This window comes from Notamacropus eugenii, chromosome 2 (assembly GCF_028372415.1).
Source record: "Notamacropus eugenii isolate mMacEug1 chromosome 2, mMacEug1.pri_v2, whole genome shotgun sequence".
Taxonomy (NCBI): domain Eukaryota; kingdom Metazoa; phylum Chordata; class Mammalia; order Diprotodontia; family Macropodidae; genus Notamacropus; species Notamacropus eugenii.
The window spans coordinates 504,179,149-504,200,078 of NC_092873.1; the positions used below are offsets into that span (position 1 = coordinate 504,179,149).

A 20,930-nucleotide genomic window follows, 5' to 3' on the forward strand; every position below is an offset into this window, starting at 1 on the left:
CACTCAGTTTAATAAGAAAACCTATCTTATACTACAGGAAGATAGAGGAGAAGGGGATAAGCGGGGAGGGGAGGGGGGAGATGATGGAATGGAGGGCAAATGGGAGGAGGGAGCATTTAAAAGTAAATACTCTTGGTGAGGGACAAAGCCAAAAGAGAATATTAGAAATGGGGGGCAGGATAGAATGGAGGGAAATATAGTTAATGTTACACAACATGTCTATTACAGAAGTCATTTGCAAAACTACACATATATAGCGTATATTGAACTGCTTATCTTCTCAGTGGGGATGGGTGGGGAGAGAGGAAGAGAAGTTGGAACTCAAAGTTTTAGGAACAAATGTTGAGAATTGTTTTTGCACACAGCTGGGAAATAAGAAATACAGGTAATGAGGTACAGAAATTTATCTTGCCCTACAGGACAAAAGAGAAGATGGGGATAAGGGAAGGGAGGGGTGTTAGAAGGGAGGGCAGATTGGTGGAAGGAGTAATTAGAATGCTTGGCATTTTGGGTGGGGGGAGAGATGGGGAGAAAATTTGGAACTCAAAATTTTGTGGAAATGAATGTTGAAAACCTAAAATAAATAAATAAATAAACAAATGAAAGAAGGAAGGAAGGAAGGAAGGAAGGAAAGAAGGAAGGAAGAAAGGAAGAAAATGAAAGAAAGAAAGAAAGAAAGAAAGAAAGAAAGAAAGAAAGAAAGAAAGAAAGAAAGAAAGAAAGAAAGAAAGAAAGGAAGAAAGGAAGAAAGGAAGAAAGGAAGAAAGGAAGAAAGGAAGAAAGGAAGAAAGGAAGAAAGGAAGAAAGGAAGAAAGGAAGAAAGAAAGAAAGAAAGAAAGAAAGAAAGAAAGAAAGAAAGAAAGAAAGGAAGGAAGGAAGGAAGGAAGAAAGAAAGAAAGGAAGAAAGAAAGAAAGAGAAAGAAAGAAAGAAAAGGAGAACAGAATAAATGGGGGGCAGGATAAGATGGAGGGAAATATAGTCAGTCTTTCACAACATGACTATTATGGAAGTCTTTTGCTTAACTACACATGTATAGTCTATATTAAATTGCTTGCCTTCTCAGTGGAGATGGGTGGGGAGGGAGGAAGAAGGGAGAGAAGCTGGAACTCAAAGTTTTAGGAACCAATGTTGAGAATGTTTTTGCATGCAACTGGGAAATAAGAAGTACAGGTAGTGGAGTATGGAAATCTGTCTTGCCCTACAAGAAGGTGAAGATGGAGAAAAGGGAGAGGAGGGGAGGGGTATGATAGAAGGGAGAGAGGACTGGGGGAAGGGGTAATCAGAATGCATGGTGTCTCTGGGTGCGGGGAGAGAGGGGGAGATGGGGAGAAAATCTGTAACTCAAAAATCTTGTGGAAATGAATGTTGAAAACTATAAATAAATAAATAAATAAATAAATGATGAATATTTATATGTATAGAAAACTTCAGGTATTACTATATAATCATATATTTTTATCTATGCATGAAGCTTCCTCTTCAGACTAATAATTTTTAAAAGGATCAGCACTGACCTCCTTCCACAGTCCCCCAAATAAAAAAGATATAATCTCAGAAGTTGTCTTCATATTGTTTTCCCCATTAGACTAAGCTCTCTAAGAACAAGGACTGTCTTTTGCCTTTGCATCTCTAGCTCTTAGTATAACCGACACGCAGCGGGTACTTAATGTTTGTTGACTGAGAATGGACTAGATAAATTCTTAAGGTTTTCTTCTATAACTGACCAGCTTATTAATTACAGTTGACACCACTCTCCAAACATAACTCAGGAAAAAAGTCACCCCCAAATTATGATTAAACTTGGCAAAGTAAACTAAGTCTAAATCATTCTGCATTAAACAAACAGAGTGACAGAGTACCTCACAAAGAGTTCTAGGTCTTAAGTCACAGGACATGAGTCTGAATCCCACTTCTACCACTTACTAGTTGGGTGACCATAGGCAAATCTCCCTGGGCCTCTGTTCCCTCAACTGCAAAATGAGGTTGAACCTATATGACCCTTAAAATTCATTTCAGCTCGTAATCTACGTATGATTCACGCCAAATGACCAATTACTCCCCACTGCCTCAAGGATAAAAAACCAACCATCTCAGCCTGACATGTGAAGCCCTCCATCATCTGGCCCCAGCCTATTTTCGCACACTTAGTCCATCTGTTCCCTATCATCCTCACCCTTACAGTCCAAAATTAAACCTCCCCCCCAGCCCCACTCCAAGCCTTTATCTGTGTGAGTGGTCTCACTATGAGGAATGAGTTGGCTTCCCTGCTCCCTTCAGAGTTCAGTTCAGGGGAAGCTTTGCCTGGAGGCCTTTTGGGATTTCCTCCCTGTCTTGCTTGCTCACTTGCAGTATTTTCCCAATAAAGCACAAGTTCCCCCGGGGCAGGGACAGGCTTGTTTTTTTGGAAGGTTACAGAACCTCTCAGGCACTGTGCTGTTGAGGCAGGTCTGCCTTGTGTCTGGTGCCCCTCAATGACACACCCTCCATCAAGCTCTATAGCAGAGACGCAACAATACCTTCACTTGTTTCTCCTTCTTTTTTCGAACATCTTCCCACTCGTTAACAACTCTTCCCCAAAGGATCCAAGAATCTTCTTCAAGGTGGCTGAGATTGCTGGAAGCAGATGAACTTGACACAAGAGAGGAACCGCTGTTTCTTCTGGATCCATTGACAGATCTTAAGGACTTACTGTCTGTCTCTAACAGTCTAAAATATAATAAAAAATTACTTTAAAATCTAATCATATATCAACAAGAATGAACATTAATCACACTTGCTTTATCAAAGTTTCTAGGTACCTAGTTATACACTCTATCAAAAGATGATTTTATATATATATAAAAAAAGTGAATTTCACTGTGATTTTCATTATAAGCCTATTAGCAGGAGAAATAGCCTGAACACTTTGAAATCAACGCAACATGTACTGTCCACTACTATAAATAACACTTCTTTTGAAAAGCTATCACTAAAAATCCAAACAAAAGAAAAACTCTGCTAGGAAGGCTAATTGGGTGTGGGGTTTCACCAAGAAATGACTGAGCACAAGTGCTGATTCTAAAGAGCTTTTCCTAAGCCCTCCCCCCAAGCTGTTGGTGCTACTTCCCTCTCCAAATGATCCAGCTACACGTTGTTTCTTCCCGTAGAACGTGAACAGCGCTAGTTTCACCTTCTGTCTTTCATCCCGGAGGCCTGAGGCAGCTTTGAACATGGTAGACGCTTCATAAATGTTAGTAAACTGAACTGAAAAGTGGTCAGCATTAGGCTCAGAATTTGGCAAATAGAAGTCCATAATTTCGTATGTGTCTAATGGGGTCTAGAAATTTAGGATAAACATAAATACCAATTTCTGTGCAAAGTTTACAAAAGTCTGCTTTTAGCTTTTGGCGTTAGGCACAGACACAGGCAGGTGAATTTTATACAGAAGAAAAAATCTTGGCTTCTGCTTACTTTGGATCTTTCCTATTTCTAAAGTATTTCTTTTCCATCATTTTAGAACATGATGATATTTATTCTTAGTCTTTAACTCAATGTCTACTACCTACTTAGCATATTTTATCTGTAAGCCTTTTGAAGGCAAAAACCGTGGCACACACAGTAATGACTCTCTTTATACAGTCAGACTTACAATAAACTCAACCAACCCCATCACAGCTTCAAATAGTATTGTTGAAAGGGTTTTATAAACATCCAGAAAATAGGTGTAACCAAACTCAAAAACTTGAAATCAAACTATTAAAATTTATTAATCACCTATTTATGGCCACTCTCCATGATACCATGACTACTGCACTGCTCTCCCATGGCTTCCTGCTTATCTGTCAGTGGAGTGGAGAGGGAATACCTTAAGTCAAAAGTCCTAAATTTAAATCCTGTATCTGACACATATTAGCTGGATGACCATGGGCAAATAACTCAGTATCCTAAGTCAGTGGTCTCCAAATTTTGTTAACCATGCACACTTAAAAGTAAAACAAAATCTGGGGCACACCCCTCCCATATGTATATCTGTTTACATATAAATTAAATACATATATTAATATACTAATAATTACGTACATTATAAAACTGCAAAAAAATATATAGACATTTTTAAGATATGAATTAAAGCTAAACTAACATCTGACTCTGGAGTCAATGGAAAGCTGAGCTGGGGAATGGTATATGGACCATGGAATAATGATTGCCTTGGTAAAGACTTGGGACAGGAAGACCAATTAGAAGGCTACTATCATGGTCCACGTGAGAGAAATGAAGGGTGAAGACAGTTGTCTGAGAAGGTGGCTACTCCACATCTGCTCCAGCAAAGCCCTGGAATTTCCACAAGCTCAAAAGGCAATCAAGAAATCAAATGAGAAACTCAAATGACTATCTGGAGAGCTGTCCAAGAATTCAGACAGATGCTGCCAAGTTCTAGGAGGCGAAGCCCTTCAGGTGACTAGACACAAGATACAGCAGTATCAGTATCAAGAGTGAAGAATTTCTCTGAGAAAGCCTCAAGGTGGGGAATTTAGAAGCCAGGGACAGCAGCAGCAGTAGGAAACAATAGAGAACCACAGCATTCTGACTAGGGCACTTCAGGCTCAACTACTTTGAGGCCTCTAAGACTGAAACTCCAGAGGAGGCCTTGAAGATCCAGGGCTCTGCTTCTCACAGATTCAGAGGAAGAAGTCAGCATCTTCAAAAACCCCACCCAAAAGTGCAGCAAGGGGGCAGGGCCTGACCTCAATACAAGGTTTCAGTTCAAGAACTAAAGCTAGAGAAAGGAAAAAAATAAAAGAAAATACTATCCAGTATGAAAATTTATTGCAAATTGACTCTGTGACAATATCAAATAAACACTCAAAGGAAAAAAAGGGGATTTTTATTTGTAGGAATTCCATGGGGAAATGAAGCAAGAAAAATTTTAGATGAATAAAACTCTTAAGAAAAGAATTAGGAGAATAAGTAGCTTAGAAGAGAAAGTGGTAAATTTTACCCATGAAATAGAAAATCTATAAATTAGAAAAAAAAAAAACCAGACAGCAACAAATGATCTCTTGAGAAAGCAAGAAGTAACAAAATGAAATAAAAAGAATGAAAAAAAATTAAAGAAAATGTAAGATATCTGATGCTAAAAACAATCAACTTGGAAAATAAGTCAAGAAGAAAATTTTAAATTAATAATTGGATTCCCTGGAACCATGTTTTAAAAGAAAGCCTAGACATTATATTTCAAGAACTAAAAAATGAAAACTGCTCACATATATCAGAACCCGAGAGCAACATGAAGATAGAAATAATCCATCAATCACTTCCTCCTAAAAGGAACTCCAAAAGGAAAAGGCATAAGAATGCTATGCTCAAAATTCAGAGGTCCTACAAAGAATAAATACTGTAAGTATCCAGAAAGTACTTCAAGCACAGTCAGAAACTACAGTCAGGACCAAACAGGACCTGGGAGCATCTACTAAAAACCATAAAAGATTTTGGAATACAATATTCTAGAAGACAAAAAATTAAGGCTTACAAAGAAGAATGACTACCAGGGGGCAAAATAAATATTGAAAGAATCCACCAATCATCTCCTGAAAGAGATCCAAAAAGAGAAACTCCTTAGGAACATTGTGGCCAAATTCCAGAGTTCCCAGGTCAAGGAGAAAATATTGCAAGCAGCTAGAAAGAAACAATTCAAGTATTGTGGAAATACAATCAGGATAACACAAGATCTAGCAGTTTCTACATTGAGGGATCGAAGGGCGTGGAATATGATATTCCAGAAGTCAAAGAAACTAGGACTAAAACCAAGAATCACCTACCCAGCAAAACTGAGTATAATACTTCAGGGGAAAAAATGGTCTTTTAATGAAATAGCGGACTTTCAAGCATTCTTGATGAAAAGATCAGAGCTGAAAAGAAAATTTGACCTTCAAACACAAGAATCAAGAGAAGCATGAAAAGGTAAACAGCAAAGAGAAATCATAAGGGACTTACAAAAGTTGAACTGTTTACATTCCTACATGGAAAGACAATATTTGTAACTCTTGAAACTATTCAGTATCTGGGTACTGGGTGGGATTACACACACACACATGCACATGCACATGCACACGCACACACACATAGAGACAGAGTGCACAGAGTGAATTGAAGAGGATGGGATCATATCTTAAAAAAATGAAATCAAGCAGTGAGAGAGAAATATATTGGGAGGAGAAAGGGAGAAATGGAATGGGGCAAATTATCTCTCATAAAAGAGGCAAGCAAAAGACTCATTAGTGGAGGGATAAAGAGGGGAGATGAGAGAAAAACATGAAGTCTACTCTCATCACATTCCACTAAAGGAAGGAATAAAATGCACACTCATTTTGGTATGAAAACCTATCTTACAATACAGAAAGTGGGGGATAAGCAGGGTAGGGGGCATGATGGAAGGGAGGGCACGGGGAGGAGGGAGCAATTTGAGGTTGACACTCATGGGGAAGGACAGGATCAAAAGAAAGAATAGAAGTAATGGGGGACAGGATAGGATGGAGGGAAATATAGTTAGTCTTATACAACACGACTATTATGGAAGTCATTTGCAAAACTACACAGATTTGGCCTATATTGAATTGCTTCCCTTCCAAAGGGAAGGGGTGGGGAGGGAGGGAGGAAAAGAAGTTGGAACTCAAAGTTTTAGGAACAACTGTTGAGTACTGTTCTTGCCACTAGGAAATAAGAAATACAGGTAAAGGGGTATAGAAAGTTATTTGGCCCTACAGGACAAAAGAGAAGATGGAGACAAGGGCAGAGAGAGATGATAGAAGAGAGAGCAGATTGGTGATAGGGGCAATTAGAATGCTCGGTGTTTTGGGGTGGGGGGAGGGGACAAAAGGGGAGAAAATTTGGAACCCAAAATCTTGTGAAAATAAATATTAAAAGTTAAATTAATTAATTTTTAAAAAAAAGAAATACATTTAAAAAACAAAGACACAAAAAGTAAAACCGATGGGGTTGCAATCATGCTATCTGACAAAACAAAAAAAAAATTCAAAAAATAAAAAGGGATAAATAAGGAAATTACATTATGATGAAAGGGACCACAGGCAAAAAAAATTAATTTTTTAAAAAAGTGTATGTTCCACACACCTTAGCATCTCAATTCATAAAGGAAACCTCATCTAAACTACAAGAAGACAAAAAGAATTATACATAGTAATAGAAGAATTCAACAACCCTCTCTCAGTTCTGGATAAATCTAACAGAAAAATAAACAAAAGGTAAAATAAGAAACTGAATAAACTGCTGGAGAAACAAGAATTAAAAGATTTCTGATATCTTTTAAATAGGGCAGCAAAAGAATATAACTATTTTTGAGCACCACATGGAACTTTCACAAAAATGTTCCATGTACTTGGGTAAAGAAATATTGCAAACAAATGTAAAATGAAAGAAAAAGTTAACACAACCTTTACAGACCATAACACCATAAAAATAGTCATTGGTTCAGGGACCACAGACAAATGATATAGACCCAAATGGAGACTTAACAATGAAATCCTAAAAGATGACTGGGTCAAAAAACAAATCATGGAAATAATTAATAAACTATGTAAAAAGAAAATGATAATGAGGAAACAACATATCAAAATTTCTGGAATGCAGCTAAAGTAGACCTGAAAAAAATCATTTCTTACAAACATACAGTAACAAAATAGAAAAAGGAAAGATCTAAATTAAAATAAATTTTAAAAAATTAGAAAGCCAACAAATAATCAAACCTAAAGTAAACACAAAAGAGGAGATATCACAAATTTGAGAAAAATAAATTGGAAACAAAAAAATAAAATGATAAATAAAACTAAAAGCTGGTTCTTTGAAATGACTAATAAAATTGACAAATCCTTACCTAATCTGATTGAGAGCAGAAAATGAAATCAATAAAATAGCAAATGAGCAAGGTGAGATCACAGCAAAATAGGAAGAAAAAAATCAGAACATATTAAGCACAGTTAAGCTAACAAAACTGAGAACATAACAGAAAGAGGGATATCTTAAAAATATATAAAATACCCCAAGTGATAAATGGTCAAAGGTTATGAACAGGTAGTTTTCAGAGGAAGAAATTAAAGATATCTATAGTCATATGAAAAAGTGCTCTAAATTACTACTGATTAGAGAGATGGAAATCAAAACAACTCTGAGGTACCACATCACACTTGTCAGATTGGCTAATGTGACAGAACAGGAAGACGATAAATGTTGGAGAAGATGTGCGAGAGTTGGAACACTAATTCATTGTTGGTGAAGCTGTGAGCTGATCCAACTCTTCTGGAGAGCAATCTAGAACTATGCCCAAAGGGCTACAAAAATGTGCATACCCTTTGACCCAGCAATACCTCTTCTAGGACTTTATCCCAAAGAGATCATAGAAATGGGAAAAGGTCCCACATGTACAAAAATATTTATAACAGCTCTTTCTGTGCTGGACAAAAACTGGAAATTGAGGGAATGCCTATCAATTGGGGAACGGCTGAACAAGTTGTGGTATATGAATGTAATGGAATACTATTGTGCCATAAGAAATGATGAACAAGAAGACCTCAGAGGGGCCTGGAAAGACTTATAAGATCTGATGCTGAATGAAAGGAGCAGAACCAGGAGAACTTTATACACAGCAACACACACATGGTGTGTGAGGATTTTTTCTGGTAGACTTAGAACTTCATTGCAATGCAAGGACTTAAAAAATTCCCAATGGTCTTTTAAGGCAAATGCCTTCCATATCCGGAGAAAGAACTATGGAATTCAATTGCAGAATGTAGCAGATCATTTTCTTCTGCATTACGTTTTGGTTTGTTTTATGACTTCTCCCATTCATTTTAATCCTTCTATGCAACATGACCAAGATGAGGGTGTATTTATTTAGTGGGAATGTATGTGCAGAACCTATATAGAATTGGATACCATCTCAGGGAGGCAGGGAGGAAGGAGGGAGAGGGACGGAAAAAAAAATATAGGTTATATGGAAGTGATTGTGAAGCACTGAAAATAAAATAATAAAAAGAGGAAGAAAAAATAAAAAATATATAAAATATCTAAACTATCAGAAGTCCAGACAGAGACCTTACATAACCCAATCTCAGAAAAGGAAATGGATTCAGCTGTAAAGGAACTACTAAAGAAAAAAACAATCTTGGTCTAGTTGGATTTACAGGAATTTCCTATCAAACTTTTAAAGAACAATTAATACATGTATCTAACAAATTATTCTCAAAAACTGAAAAAGAAAGCACTCTACCAGAATCTTTTTATGAGAGAAATAAGAGTCGAAATTCCCAAACCAGGAAAAGATAAAACACAGAAAACTATAGTCCTATATTACTAATGAATATGACTCAAAAATTTAAAAAGAAAATCCTGTCAAAGAGTCTACAGTAATTTATCTAAGAAATCATCCAGCATAATTTACACCAGAAATGCAATTTGAGTTGAACGCTAGAAAAACAATCAATATAATTAATCATATTAAAAACCAAGACATCAAAACCACATTACCTCAAAAGCCTTTGACAAGAACATGCAAACATTAAAAACCCTACAAAATATAGGACTAGAAAGATCTTTTTTTTAATATCATAAAAGCATCTTATCTAAAACCAAAAGCATCATCTGCAATGGGGATACACTAGCATTTTTCCTAATAAAAACAAGAGTGAGGCAAAGATGCCCACACTCCTCACTATATTATTTGACATAGTTCTCAAAACGCTAGCAAGATCAATGGCAAGAAAAAGAAATTAAAGTCACATAGAAAGGTAAAGAGGAGATAAAACTGTCCCTATTTGCTCATGATATGACAGTTTATTTGAAAAGTCCCAGAGAATTGGCAAAGATATTAATTGAGACAATATCTTCAGCAAAGCTGCATGTTATAAAGTGAATCCTCAAAAATCATCAGCATTTCTATATAACAATAACAAAAAGGGAAATCTCACTCCAAATAATGATAAAAAGCACAAAAGAATCTGGGGGTCAGCCCATTAAAGAAACACAAAGACTTGAGTAGAGTCAATTACAAAGTGTCCCTTTAAAAAATAAAGAATAAAATAATGAATAATAATAGCTAGTATTTCTATAACACCCAGCATGGAACAAGCACTATGACTGGCATTGTATTTGATCCTCACAACCAACCCTCAGAGGTGGGTGCTATTATGATCCCAATTTCACAGATGAAGAAACTGAGACAGACAGAGGTTGAACGACTTGCTCACAGTCATATAGCTAGTATCAAAGGCTGGATTTGAACTCAGGTCTTCCTGACTCCAATCTCATCATTCTATTCACGGGACTGCCTTATGTCCTTGAAACAGATGAAAGAATAATTCAGTGTTTATAGCTAAGCTGTGTCAATATAATAAAAATGACAAAACTACCAAAATTAATTTACACTTTTAATGTTACCAATCAAATTACCAAGGGAAAACTTTTACTTTACAAAACTTGATAAAATAACAAGAAAATTCATTTGGAAAAACAAAATATCTACAATTTTAAGGGAAATGGTAAAAAGAAGTAGAGATAAATAGGGAATAGCACTTCTAGTCCTTCCTCAATGTTACAGGGCAGCAGTCATCAACACCAATTGATACTGGCTAAAAAACAGATCAAAGCAACAGATTATACAATAACCCATTGTTTCATAAAGTGAAAAACATAAATCATCTAGGAAAAACTCCTTATTTAATAACATTACTTATATAACATGGGGATGCAGTATAATGTCCTATAACTCTCACAGCTCTGGGCAGCAGATGTGTTCTTAACCAAACAAGAAATAGAGGTGATTTAAAAAAAGATAAAACAGATAACTTTGTATTTGAATCTGAAAAACTTCTACACAGATAAAATTAACATACCTAGGATAAGAATGGAAGTGGCCTAATTGGAAAAAAATGTGTGTACATATATACATACATATATGTATATAAATATATATGTATATTTATATATACATACACTTGTATCACTACATATCTTTGAAAAAAATATATTTAATGTAGCCATTGCACTTCCTTGCAAACATCTTGTGCTTTTCTAAATAGTGCTGAGCTTCAAGTGTGGATCCCTCTGATGTAACCCTGACTGACTCCCTAACCAGCTGAGAGGCAGCACTTCACAGTAAAAAGAATGCTAGATTCTGCGTCAGAAGAAACAGGTTCACATCCCAGTTCAGTCATTCACTACCACCTGTGTGACTTTAGCCAAGTCATTCCTCTGGACTTCAGTTTTCTCAACTGTAAAATAAGAAGTGAACTCAGATCTTTTTCAGTTCTAAATTTATAATCCTATGATTTGCTCCTGGAGAAGTACAAGTCTTAAAACCATGGTCGAGTGTGTAGAGGCAGAATCAACATGAGTTTGGTGCCCTTCAGGACGTGCCTCTGAGCACCCCAGGCAGAGTCACCTCCACAGCTTTGCTCCCTGGTCCCATGACCTTCATGCTCCCTCACCCTAGGGCACTGTGCTTCCTGGCCTGGAGACCTGCTCTTCAGAGCCAAGGACAGGTAGGGCAGGGAGAGAGAGGAAGAGAAGGAATATGAGAAGAATGGAATGGACAGAAGAGGGACTCAGTGTGGAAGGCAGGCAATGCAGAGTCCGTCTCATACCTCTTCCTGGTGCAGTAAGTTATTCAGATTAAGCACTCAATGAATTTTATCAATTACATAACAACTTATATGTATCCTAGCAAAGAAATAATACACAACCCATTTCTCCCTCACTTGATATGGGGCATACTTCAGAATCTGGATCTTCACTATTATTAATAAGACTCATCATCATCCTCATATCTAACATCTACATAGTGCCTACTTGGTGCCAGGCCCTGTCCTAGGGGCTATATACATATTGTCTCGTTTGATCCTAACAAACCTGGGAGGTAGGTGCTATTGCTATTCCCATTTTACATATGAGGAAACTGTTAAGGGGCCAAGTTACTTGCCCAGGGTCATACTACTAGTAAGTGTCTGAGGCAGAACTGAACTGGAGTCTGTAAGATTCCAGGCCCAGTGCTCTGTACCCACTGGATCACCTCGCTGCCTAATAATAGAGTGAATATTCACAGACTGGAGAGTCCAGCAGGAGCAGGCCCTAAAGGAACCCTTCTTTTTTTTTTTTTTATTTAATTAAATTTATTTATTTAACTTTTAACATTCATTTTCACAAAATTTTGGGTTACAAATTTTCTCCCCTTTTATCCCCTCCCCACCCAAACACCAAGCATTCTAATTGCCCCTATGACCAATCTGCTCTCTCTTCTATCATCCCTCTCTGCCCTTGTCTCCGTCTTCTCTTTTGTCCTGTAGGGCTAGATAGCTTTCTATACCCTAAAGGAACCCTTCTACTCCCCTTTCAACAGCCAGGGAACCCTTCCCTTCAAATTGTCCTGTCAATGCCCTCTACTAACTTAGATGCTAATGCCCCTCCCTCTATCTCTACCCATTTAGCAGAGAACCCAGGGGCTCATAAGACCAAACCCTTTTGCTTCCTCTATCCCATTCCCTATAGCAGGACCACCAGGCATTACCATCTACCCTGACAACATCCCTAAAGATGAAGGGCCTTTTTATTCTTCCTACAGCTAAATACTCCTTTATACATTGTCTTCTCCAATTAGATGAGCTCCTTGAAAGCAAAGTTTTTATTGACATATTTGGTTTTTAAAACTGTCTCAATTTTGCATTTGTATCCCCAGACCTTGGCACAGCATATGACACATTAGCACTTCATAAACAGTTTTCCGTTCATTCATTGATTCATTCATTCCTGGTGAAGTCCCTCCTAAAATCTTGATCACATAATTTTTCAACCTCAACTTCTAAAAACCTACTTTCCCCCTACCACTTCTGGCAGACACTGAAAGGGCCACATCTTAAGCTTCACCATCTCATAAGAACTATACTACCTTTAATATTCTGTATTTAAAGATTCTCCTCTCTAAGCACACCTATACTCCTCATTATATTTATTCTATGATCTCTCATAACTCGTCCCTCAAGACTTCCTTAGTTTTCCCAGTCTGTGTTCCTGACTCTTTGATTCCATTCCTGGTGCTGACCTCACATTACGTGATTTTAATATTATAAAATGCTGAACAGTTGTCTCCTTAACTTCTAAGGTTGTTGACCAGTTCACCTCCATCTCCGAGCAATGCCTGCTGGATAAGTAAAATTGAGTTCACTTAAGTCCTGACAAATTTGCTCCAGCTGCACTGCCTTATTTGGGTCCTCACTGCAGCTCTTAACAACTCTCCATTTCATTCTGCACTTATTCTCAGTTGCTTCACTTTCATTCAAACCCCAATACACCTGCGTCTTCCGTACTCAGATGATTTACAAAAAAAAAACCAAACAAACTCCAGAACAGATGACTTAGCCTCCTACTTCTCAGAAGAGACCAGAGACATCTGATAAGAGCTTCCTCATTGGCCCATTTGCCATTTTCCCTTTCTCCTTCCTTCCAATCACATTAAAGGTTAAGAATTCTTCTAGATCTAGACCCACCTACATCACTAATCTCCTTTACTTTTACTTATCTCTTACAGAGCTTTACTGATGGGATAATTGCTTCTCTCTCTCTCAAATATCTTCACCCCCTCCCTCATCATTTATTCTTCCTTCTCATCCACTACAGGCAAGCTCAGGCACACCCAATGTTCAAAAGCTATCCAGAGGAACAGACTCAGGAAGTTAGGACTGGAAGGATCCTTAGAAGCCAATGAGTCTAACTCTCCCCTTTTACAGATGAGGAAACTGAGAAAGAAAGAATAACTGAGTTGTCTGGGTTCACACTCTTATGTCTGAACCAGCCCTTGAAATCAAGTCTTCCTTACTTCAAACCCAGTACTTCTAAGCAGCAAGATGGTGCAGTGTATAGAGTGCGAAGCTGGAGTCAAGGAGTTCAAATGTGGCCTGATACTTTTTAGTTCTGTGACCCTGGGCAACTCACTTCATTTCCATCTGCCTCAGTTGCCTCAACTGAGCACCTACTTCCTAGGGTTGCTGTGAGCATCAAATGGAAAATATTTATAAAACACTTAGCACATTGTGTGGCACATGGTTGGTTGGTTGGTTGTTGTCCTTCATCTTCAAAGAGGACCAAAATGACATCACCATGATAAAGTGAAATTTCAGTGTGTCCGACTGTAGCTGATCAGACCAATATGAGCTCAGAATACTCTACCACATGTGGGACATAGATAGTCCGTATGAATATTTGGGGTGGATATCCCAAATTTACACATCCTATGTTTCTTTTGTGCTATCTCAATTCTGCTTTGTTCATAGAGCACAGCACCCTTTCTGATGTAGGCATGTCATGCTGAGTGGTCCCGTGGCCAGTGTCTCCCATGTTGCATAGTCAAATCCAAAGTTCTTGAGAGAGACCTTGAGAGTGTCCTTGTATCGCTTCTTCTGACCACCACATGATCGCCTGCCCTATGCAAGTTCTCCATAAAATAGTCTTTTTGGCAAGAATACATTTGGAATCCAAACAACGTGGTCAGCCCATCCAAGTTGTGCTCTCTGAAGCATAGTTTGAATACTTGGCAGTTCAGCTCAAGCAAGGACTTCAGTGTCTAGTACCTTATCCTGTCAGGTGATCCTCAGAATCTTCCTAAGACAGTTCATATGGAAGTGATTCAGTTTCCTGGCATGGCGCTGATAGACTGTCCATGTTTCACAAGCATATAACAATGAGGTCAGCACAATGGCTCTGCAGACCTTCAGTGTGGTAATCAGTCTATCAATCACTTCTTCTCTACCAAACTTTTCTTTAGATCCTCCTGAACACTGAGCTAGCTCTGGCAATGAGTGCATCAACCTCATTGTCAATGTACACATGCCTGGAAAGTACACTACCAAGGTAAGTGAACTCATCCACAGCTTTCAAAACTTCTCCATTTGTTATAACTGATGGTTCCACATATGGGTGGTGTGGTGGTAGTAATTTATGGAGCACCTGTGTTTTCTTGGTGTTAATTATTAGGCCAAAATTAGCACAGGCAGCAGAAAATTCATCCATACTTTGTTGCATCTCAGCTTCAGAGGCTGCATTGAGTGCATTATCATCTGCAAATAGAAAATCTTGCACTAACACTCCCTCCACTTTGGTCTTGGCTTGTAGCCTTTTCAAAATGAAGAACTTGCCATCAGTATGGTAGTTGACCTTGATGCCGTGTTCATTGGCATTGAAAGCATTTGTCAACATGACTGAAAACATCATGTTAAAAAGCATGAGAGCAAGCACACAGCCCTGTTTCACTCCATTGGTGACTGAGAAGGCACAAGAGCATTGCCCATTATCCAGAACCTGGGCAAAAATGCCATCATGAAATTGATGTACAATATTGATGAACTTCTCCGGGCAACCAAATTTTGACATAATTTTCCATAAGCCCTCATGACTAATTGTCAAAGACCTTGGTCAGATCTACAAACATTGTGTACAGACCTCTGTTCTGCTCCTGGCATTTCTCCTGGAGCTATCAGGCAACAAACACCATATCAGCTGTTCCTCGACCCTTTCTGAAGCTACGTTGGTTCTCAGGTATATGACCATCTTCCAGGTGAAGGATCAGCCTATTAAGAAGGACTCTAGCAAGAATTTTGCCAGCAATGACTAAGAGAGAGATCCCTCTGTGATTGCCGCAGGACAATCTATTCTCTTTACCTTTACACAGATGGACAATGGAGGCATCCTTGAACTCCTGGGGGATAACTTCCTCTTGTCATATAACCTGGAAAATTTCAGTCAGTTTTTGTATGAGCAATGGTCCCCCTACCTTGTAAATCTCAGCTGGAATAGTATCAGCACCAGGTGCTTTGCCACATGAAAGGAGCCTAATGGCCCTCAAAACCTCTTCTTCAGTTGGAAGTTCAGCTAAGGAGGGCTTGACTTCAACCTGAGGTAAATGATCAATGACCTCAGCATTGATTGATCATGGTCTGTTGAGAACGCTATGGAAGTGTTCAGCCTATCTCTCTAGGATCATGTCCTTATCATTAATCAATGTGGCTCCATCAGCACTGAGTAGCTGTGATGCACCATAGTTTTTTGGCCTATAAATATCTTTCAGGGAATCATAAAAGTGCTTTGGATTGTTACTATCAGCATAAAACTGAATTTCATCTGTCTTCTTACTGAGCCAGGAATCCTGTATCTCTCTAAGCTTTGCTTGTACTTTGCTTTTGATGGAATTAAATGCTGCCTTCTTAGAAGTGGATGAACTATCCTGCTGGTAAATCCTGTGGAGTTCTTGTTTTTCATTTAGTAGCTTCTGAATTTCCCCATCATTTTCATCAAACCAGTCTTGGTGTTTGTGAGTGTTCTGCCCCAGATGAGAAAATGAATACTGTACACCAAATCTCTAAAAGTTGCCCACTCCTTTTCTGCTCCACTGCTGCCAACTGTGTGTTGGCTCAAATTTCCCTCCAAGTTAGCAACAAACTGTTCACACTCAGAGAAAAGCTCTAATTTGTTGACATTAATTCTTCCGGTAGTCATTTTGCCTTGGGGACAGTGTTTTGGATGAATGCAAATATTTAGCTTGGAAAGGATAAGTCTATGATCAGTCCAGCACTCTGCACCACACATTGCCTTTGTCACTCACATCTTGTCTGTCTCTTTTCCTTACAGTCACATAGTCTATTACATGCCAATGTTTGCTGCAAGGGTGCATCCATGAAGTTTTACTGAGTTTAGGTAAAGGGAAAACAGTGTTGGTGATAAGAAGGTCATGCGATGCACAAGTCTTCAGCAGCAAATGACCACTGCTGTTGCTGTTTCCAACTCCATTCCTCCCTAGGACTCCCTGCCAAGTCTGGTAGTCTGAGCCTAATCTAGCATTAAAGTCTCTCAGAATTATAAGCTTGTCCTCTTTTGGCATATTGACAATAAGGGTCTCTAGGTCTTCATAAAACTTTTCTTTGACTTTATTAGGGTTTGTCATGGTGGGAGCAGAGGCACTGATGATGGTGGCATGGCGTTATCCTGCAAGTGGCAATTGCATTGCCATGAGCCTGTCATTCACTCCATTTGGTAGGCATACCAGCTTGCTGATTAGATTAGTTTTGATTGCAAAACCCACACCAGCTTCACGGTGCTCCCCTTCACTGCACACGCTCCAGAAAAAGGTGTATCCAGCTCTAACTTCAGTAAGCTGGCCTTCACTTGCCAACCTTGCTTCACTCAGGGCTGTTATTTGGATGTGATACCTGTTGAGTTCTCTTGCAACAAGAGCAGTTCTTCTTTCAGGTCTACTGGATTTTGTGTTGTCTATTAGTGTGCATATGTTTCATGTGCCAATGGTGAGTGGAATCATCTTTGCAGATGTTTTCGTACATTATGTACATTTTTTTGTGTTTCGATCGCATAGTGGGATTCCCCACCTGCAGTGGTAATCAGGTCAGGGTTGAGTAAGCAGACAATGTTTAGGGCACCTTTTCTAGCTCCCTTCCTCACACCAGGAGATGAGCAGTGTGATCCTTAAAAGGCTGCATAGACACCCAGGGGGCTGCGAAGTCCCACTGCTGCTTCCGGTGAGAAACGATCCTATGGCCTGAGCCTCTTGTGTACAGGATTGTGACTATTGCTCCCAGTGTATCTGCACCTGCTGCTTCATCACTTGCCTGTTGCCACAGGACTTTGAGGCATAATAGTGAAATGGTATGTGTGATGTCTTTTGATTCGTGCATAAATTGGATTTAAGTGAGGCAGAGATGCACAAAGTCAGCCTCACTCTCTCCTTCAGAGTCATCATAGTCCAATGGCAGGACAGAGTTAAGATGGCTGGTGATGGCTCAGGATGCAGTGGATGATCTTGGCGTCTTCGGTGTCTAACCAAGCTCTAAGTGCTCCACATCGCCTGCTTCATCTGTCTTCATGGCCATTGGAACAAATTGTTCTCATCTGCCTATTCCACCAGATGAAATCTTTGCATGCTTGAGGTGACACCCCCCCAACTCACCAATGGGTTTGAGAACCCTTGGTTACCCTCAACCTGGTTTGGCCCATCTGCCGAGGTGTGGCCTCTGCGCATACTGTGGCTTCTTGGAGCCACAGGTGAGAGGTGGAACAGGTGAACACCAAAGGTGGAAAGAGCCCCACAAAGGGCTCAGCAGCCATCACACCAAAGGTACTGGTCCTCTCTGAACACACCCTACACCCCAGTGTAGGTGCTACATAAATGCCTGTTCCCTTCCATTCCCTTCTTTTCACTTCATTACTATTTTCCTTTATCCAAAGTCCTTCTAAAATTATCTAAACCTCACTTATCACTCTCTTAAAACCTTTATAATTACTATTCTATTTAAATTTTCTCAAGGCTCACAATAACCTATACTTTTTTTTTAAGTCTTAATTCTCATAAACATCTTGGAAACATTTAACACAATTGCCACTTCTTTCCTTTGAGACATGGCACACACTTGGTTTCCATCGTCTTAATGCTCCTTCTTCCATGAGGTCCTCATGCAGTTCTTATTCCCACAAAACAAGTCATCCTTCTCTCACTACACCAAAACTCCACTCCTCCAGGTTCCACCTTCTCCACTGGTGCTCACACCAACCCTTTTTCTAGAGTGATAAAACAGGATCATAGGTTTAGAGTAGGAAAGGATCTTACAAGTAATCAAAACTAACCCCCCCCCCCGATTATAAATAAGGAAATAGAGGCCCAGAAAGATTTTTCCAAGGCCACAAAATTTATAAGCATCTAAGGTATAAATCCTTGACCTTCCCAATTCTAACCCAACTCATCTTCAAGCTCTGACCTCAGGAGTCTGCCCCTCCTCATCTCCCACCATCCCTTCTGGCCAGGCTTGGCCACTTGGTATTGTTCCTGCTTTACATTCAGCTCCCCTTCCTCTTTCTTTCCTGCTCCCTCCCAGTTTTAACTCCACTCGAAGGACCCTCCCTCCAGAATACCTCCTGTGGTGTGGAGGAGAGATGGAAGGAAAGAAAGAACATCAAAGAACAGCCTCCAATTGCAAGAGAAGTACAGAGGCCTGCGTGGTTGAGGAAGACAGCTCCCTCTGAATCAGCCTCTCAATTCAGGTGTCATCAACTCTCTGGACCCTCTTCACTGTTAAGTGTTCTCTCCCTCCTCAAAAGTCACTCTCTTTATTTACAGGTGGCATTCCCCAGCATCATTCAACTGCAGCCACCTTCTCCAAAGTCATCACTGATCTCTCTGTTGCCCAATCCAATGGTCTTTTCTCAGTCTTCACCCTTCTTGACCTCTCTGCAACCTTTGATACTGTCAGTCATCCCCTTCTTGACAGTCTTTTCTCTTTAGGTTTTCATGACACTGATCTCTTCTGGTTCTCTTACCACTCTGACAACTTTTTCTCAGTCTCTTCCCCTGGATCTCCAACCATATCATGTCTGCTAAAGGTTAAGTACCACCAGGGCTCTGTCCTAGGCGCTTCAGTCTTTTCTCTCAATACTATCTCACCTTAGAATCTCATCAGCTCATTCAGATTCAATTATCATCTCTTTGCAGATGACTCTCAGGTCTAATTGTTCAATCCTTACCTCTCTCCCAAACTCCAGTCCAGGAGACCTCCTCACATCTCCAATGCTTAATGGACATCTTAAATGGAAGGTACCATAGATAGCAACATCTCTCATATTCATCTCCTTCTCTGACACTGCCATCATCCTAGAGCAAGCCCTCATCATCCTCAGGCTTCGACTATTACAAATAATAGTATGCAAATATGTAGGTAATATCTTACTCTTCAAAACAGATTCCCCCAACTCACTCACTACAAGTGAAGAGAAAGAACAGGTCAGTAAAAACAAGTTGATAAGAGAAATCTCCACAAGTAGGGTGAGGGGAAAGGGCAAGGAATGTTGATCCTTGGGCAGTTATAGAGAAACTGTTAGGAGTAGAAACAAAACAAAACAAAAAAGCAAACAAATAAACTGCTTTTGTAGTAAGGTATTTAGCCCCAGAAGCAAAGAAAAAAAGTCTAATTCAATAACGATATGGAAGAATTCAGGAAAGACATTGGTACTAAAACGGGGGGAGAACCTTGCTTTCCCCATGATCAAAGAAAAAGAAAGTCCTGGCTTCGGTCACTGTACTTTCTGCCAGTAGCGCACCCCTCCTCACCTGAAATTTACCACTAGACTTTCAATATATTCAAATCTTAGTATTTTGCCTCCAGAATAGAACTAAGTGAAGGCCAGAGAAGACTCCCCATGAATAAATGTGATATAATCAATATGTTAGCCATAACACATCTACTCTAGCTGTTTGAAGACCCTTCTTCCTCAATTCTTATACCATGAACTCTGATGTATTCAGAGTGACTGAGATTTCTGAGGCTACCATGATTCGAATAATTAATCCAACCTCTGTATGCAGGTAATTCAGTTTCAAAGATTTCTCAAATAAATGGAAAATGGTCCTTGAATCTTATTCTTCATACAAAAATCCAAGAAAACACTGAAACTTATCTCATTTTAATCTAAAGTATTTTAACAAAGAATAGAACTTTTCATTTAAAAAGATAGAAATAGAAATTTAGAAAAACAGAACTTTAGTTTAAAAGATGAACCAGTGCATTTTTCCACTCAACTACCCCCAAACATACTAAAAAACAAAGTCGAACTTTGTGACAGCCTTTATTGGAAGTACACATTATTGCAACACAAGACACTTTTAAACTACACAAGGCAAATAATTTAAAGGTTTACAATATAACAGTTTCTCTTTAATTATATAACAGCATTAAACCTGAAACCTACCTGTTCAAATTCATACCTTCCCAGAATAAGTATCTCCAAGAAAGAGAAAACCACACTGAACAAGGGGGAAAAAAGGTCCCCTTTCTACTTTCATTTACCTTCAATTCTATTGATTATTAACTCTCAAATAGATCTTTGGTACTTTGAA

The 20,930-nt window shown here is 39.0% G+C and overlaps 1 protein-coding gene across 13 annotated transcripts in view; it reads right to left on the reverse strand.

Moving 5' to 3' along the window:
- EVI5 (ecotropic viral integration site 5) overlaps positions 1 to 20,930 on the reverse strand; it is a 237,682-nt gene that overhangs the window by 140,911 nt on the left and 75,841 nt on the right. For 12 of the 13 annotated variants that reach the window (XR_011975757.1, XR_011975758.1, XM_072649091.1 and 9 more), the window contains one exon: positions 2,518 to 2,707. Coding sequence is in view for 11 of the 13 variants with exons in the window: in XM_072649091.1 (XP_072505192.1) it covers positions 2,518 to 2,707 (190 nt within the window). In the remaining 2 variants the exon portion in view is untranslated. Of the gene's footprint in view, positions 1 to 2,517; positions 2,708 to 20,782; positions 20,880 to 20,930 lie in introns of those variants that run through there. The other variant, XM_072649092.1, reaches the window with a different exon arrangement.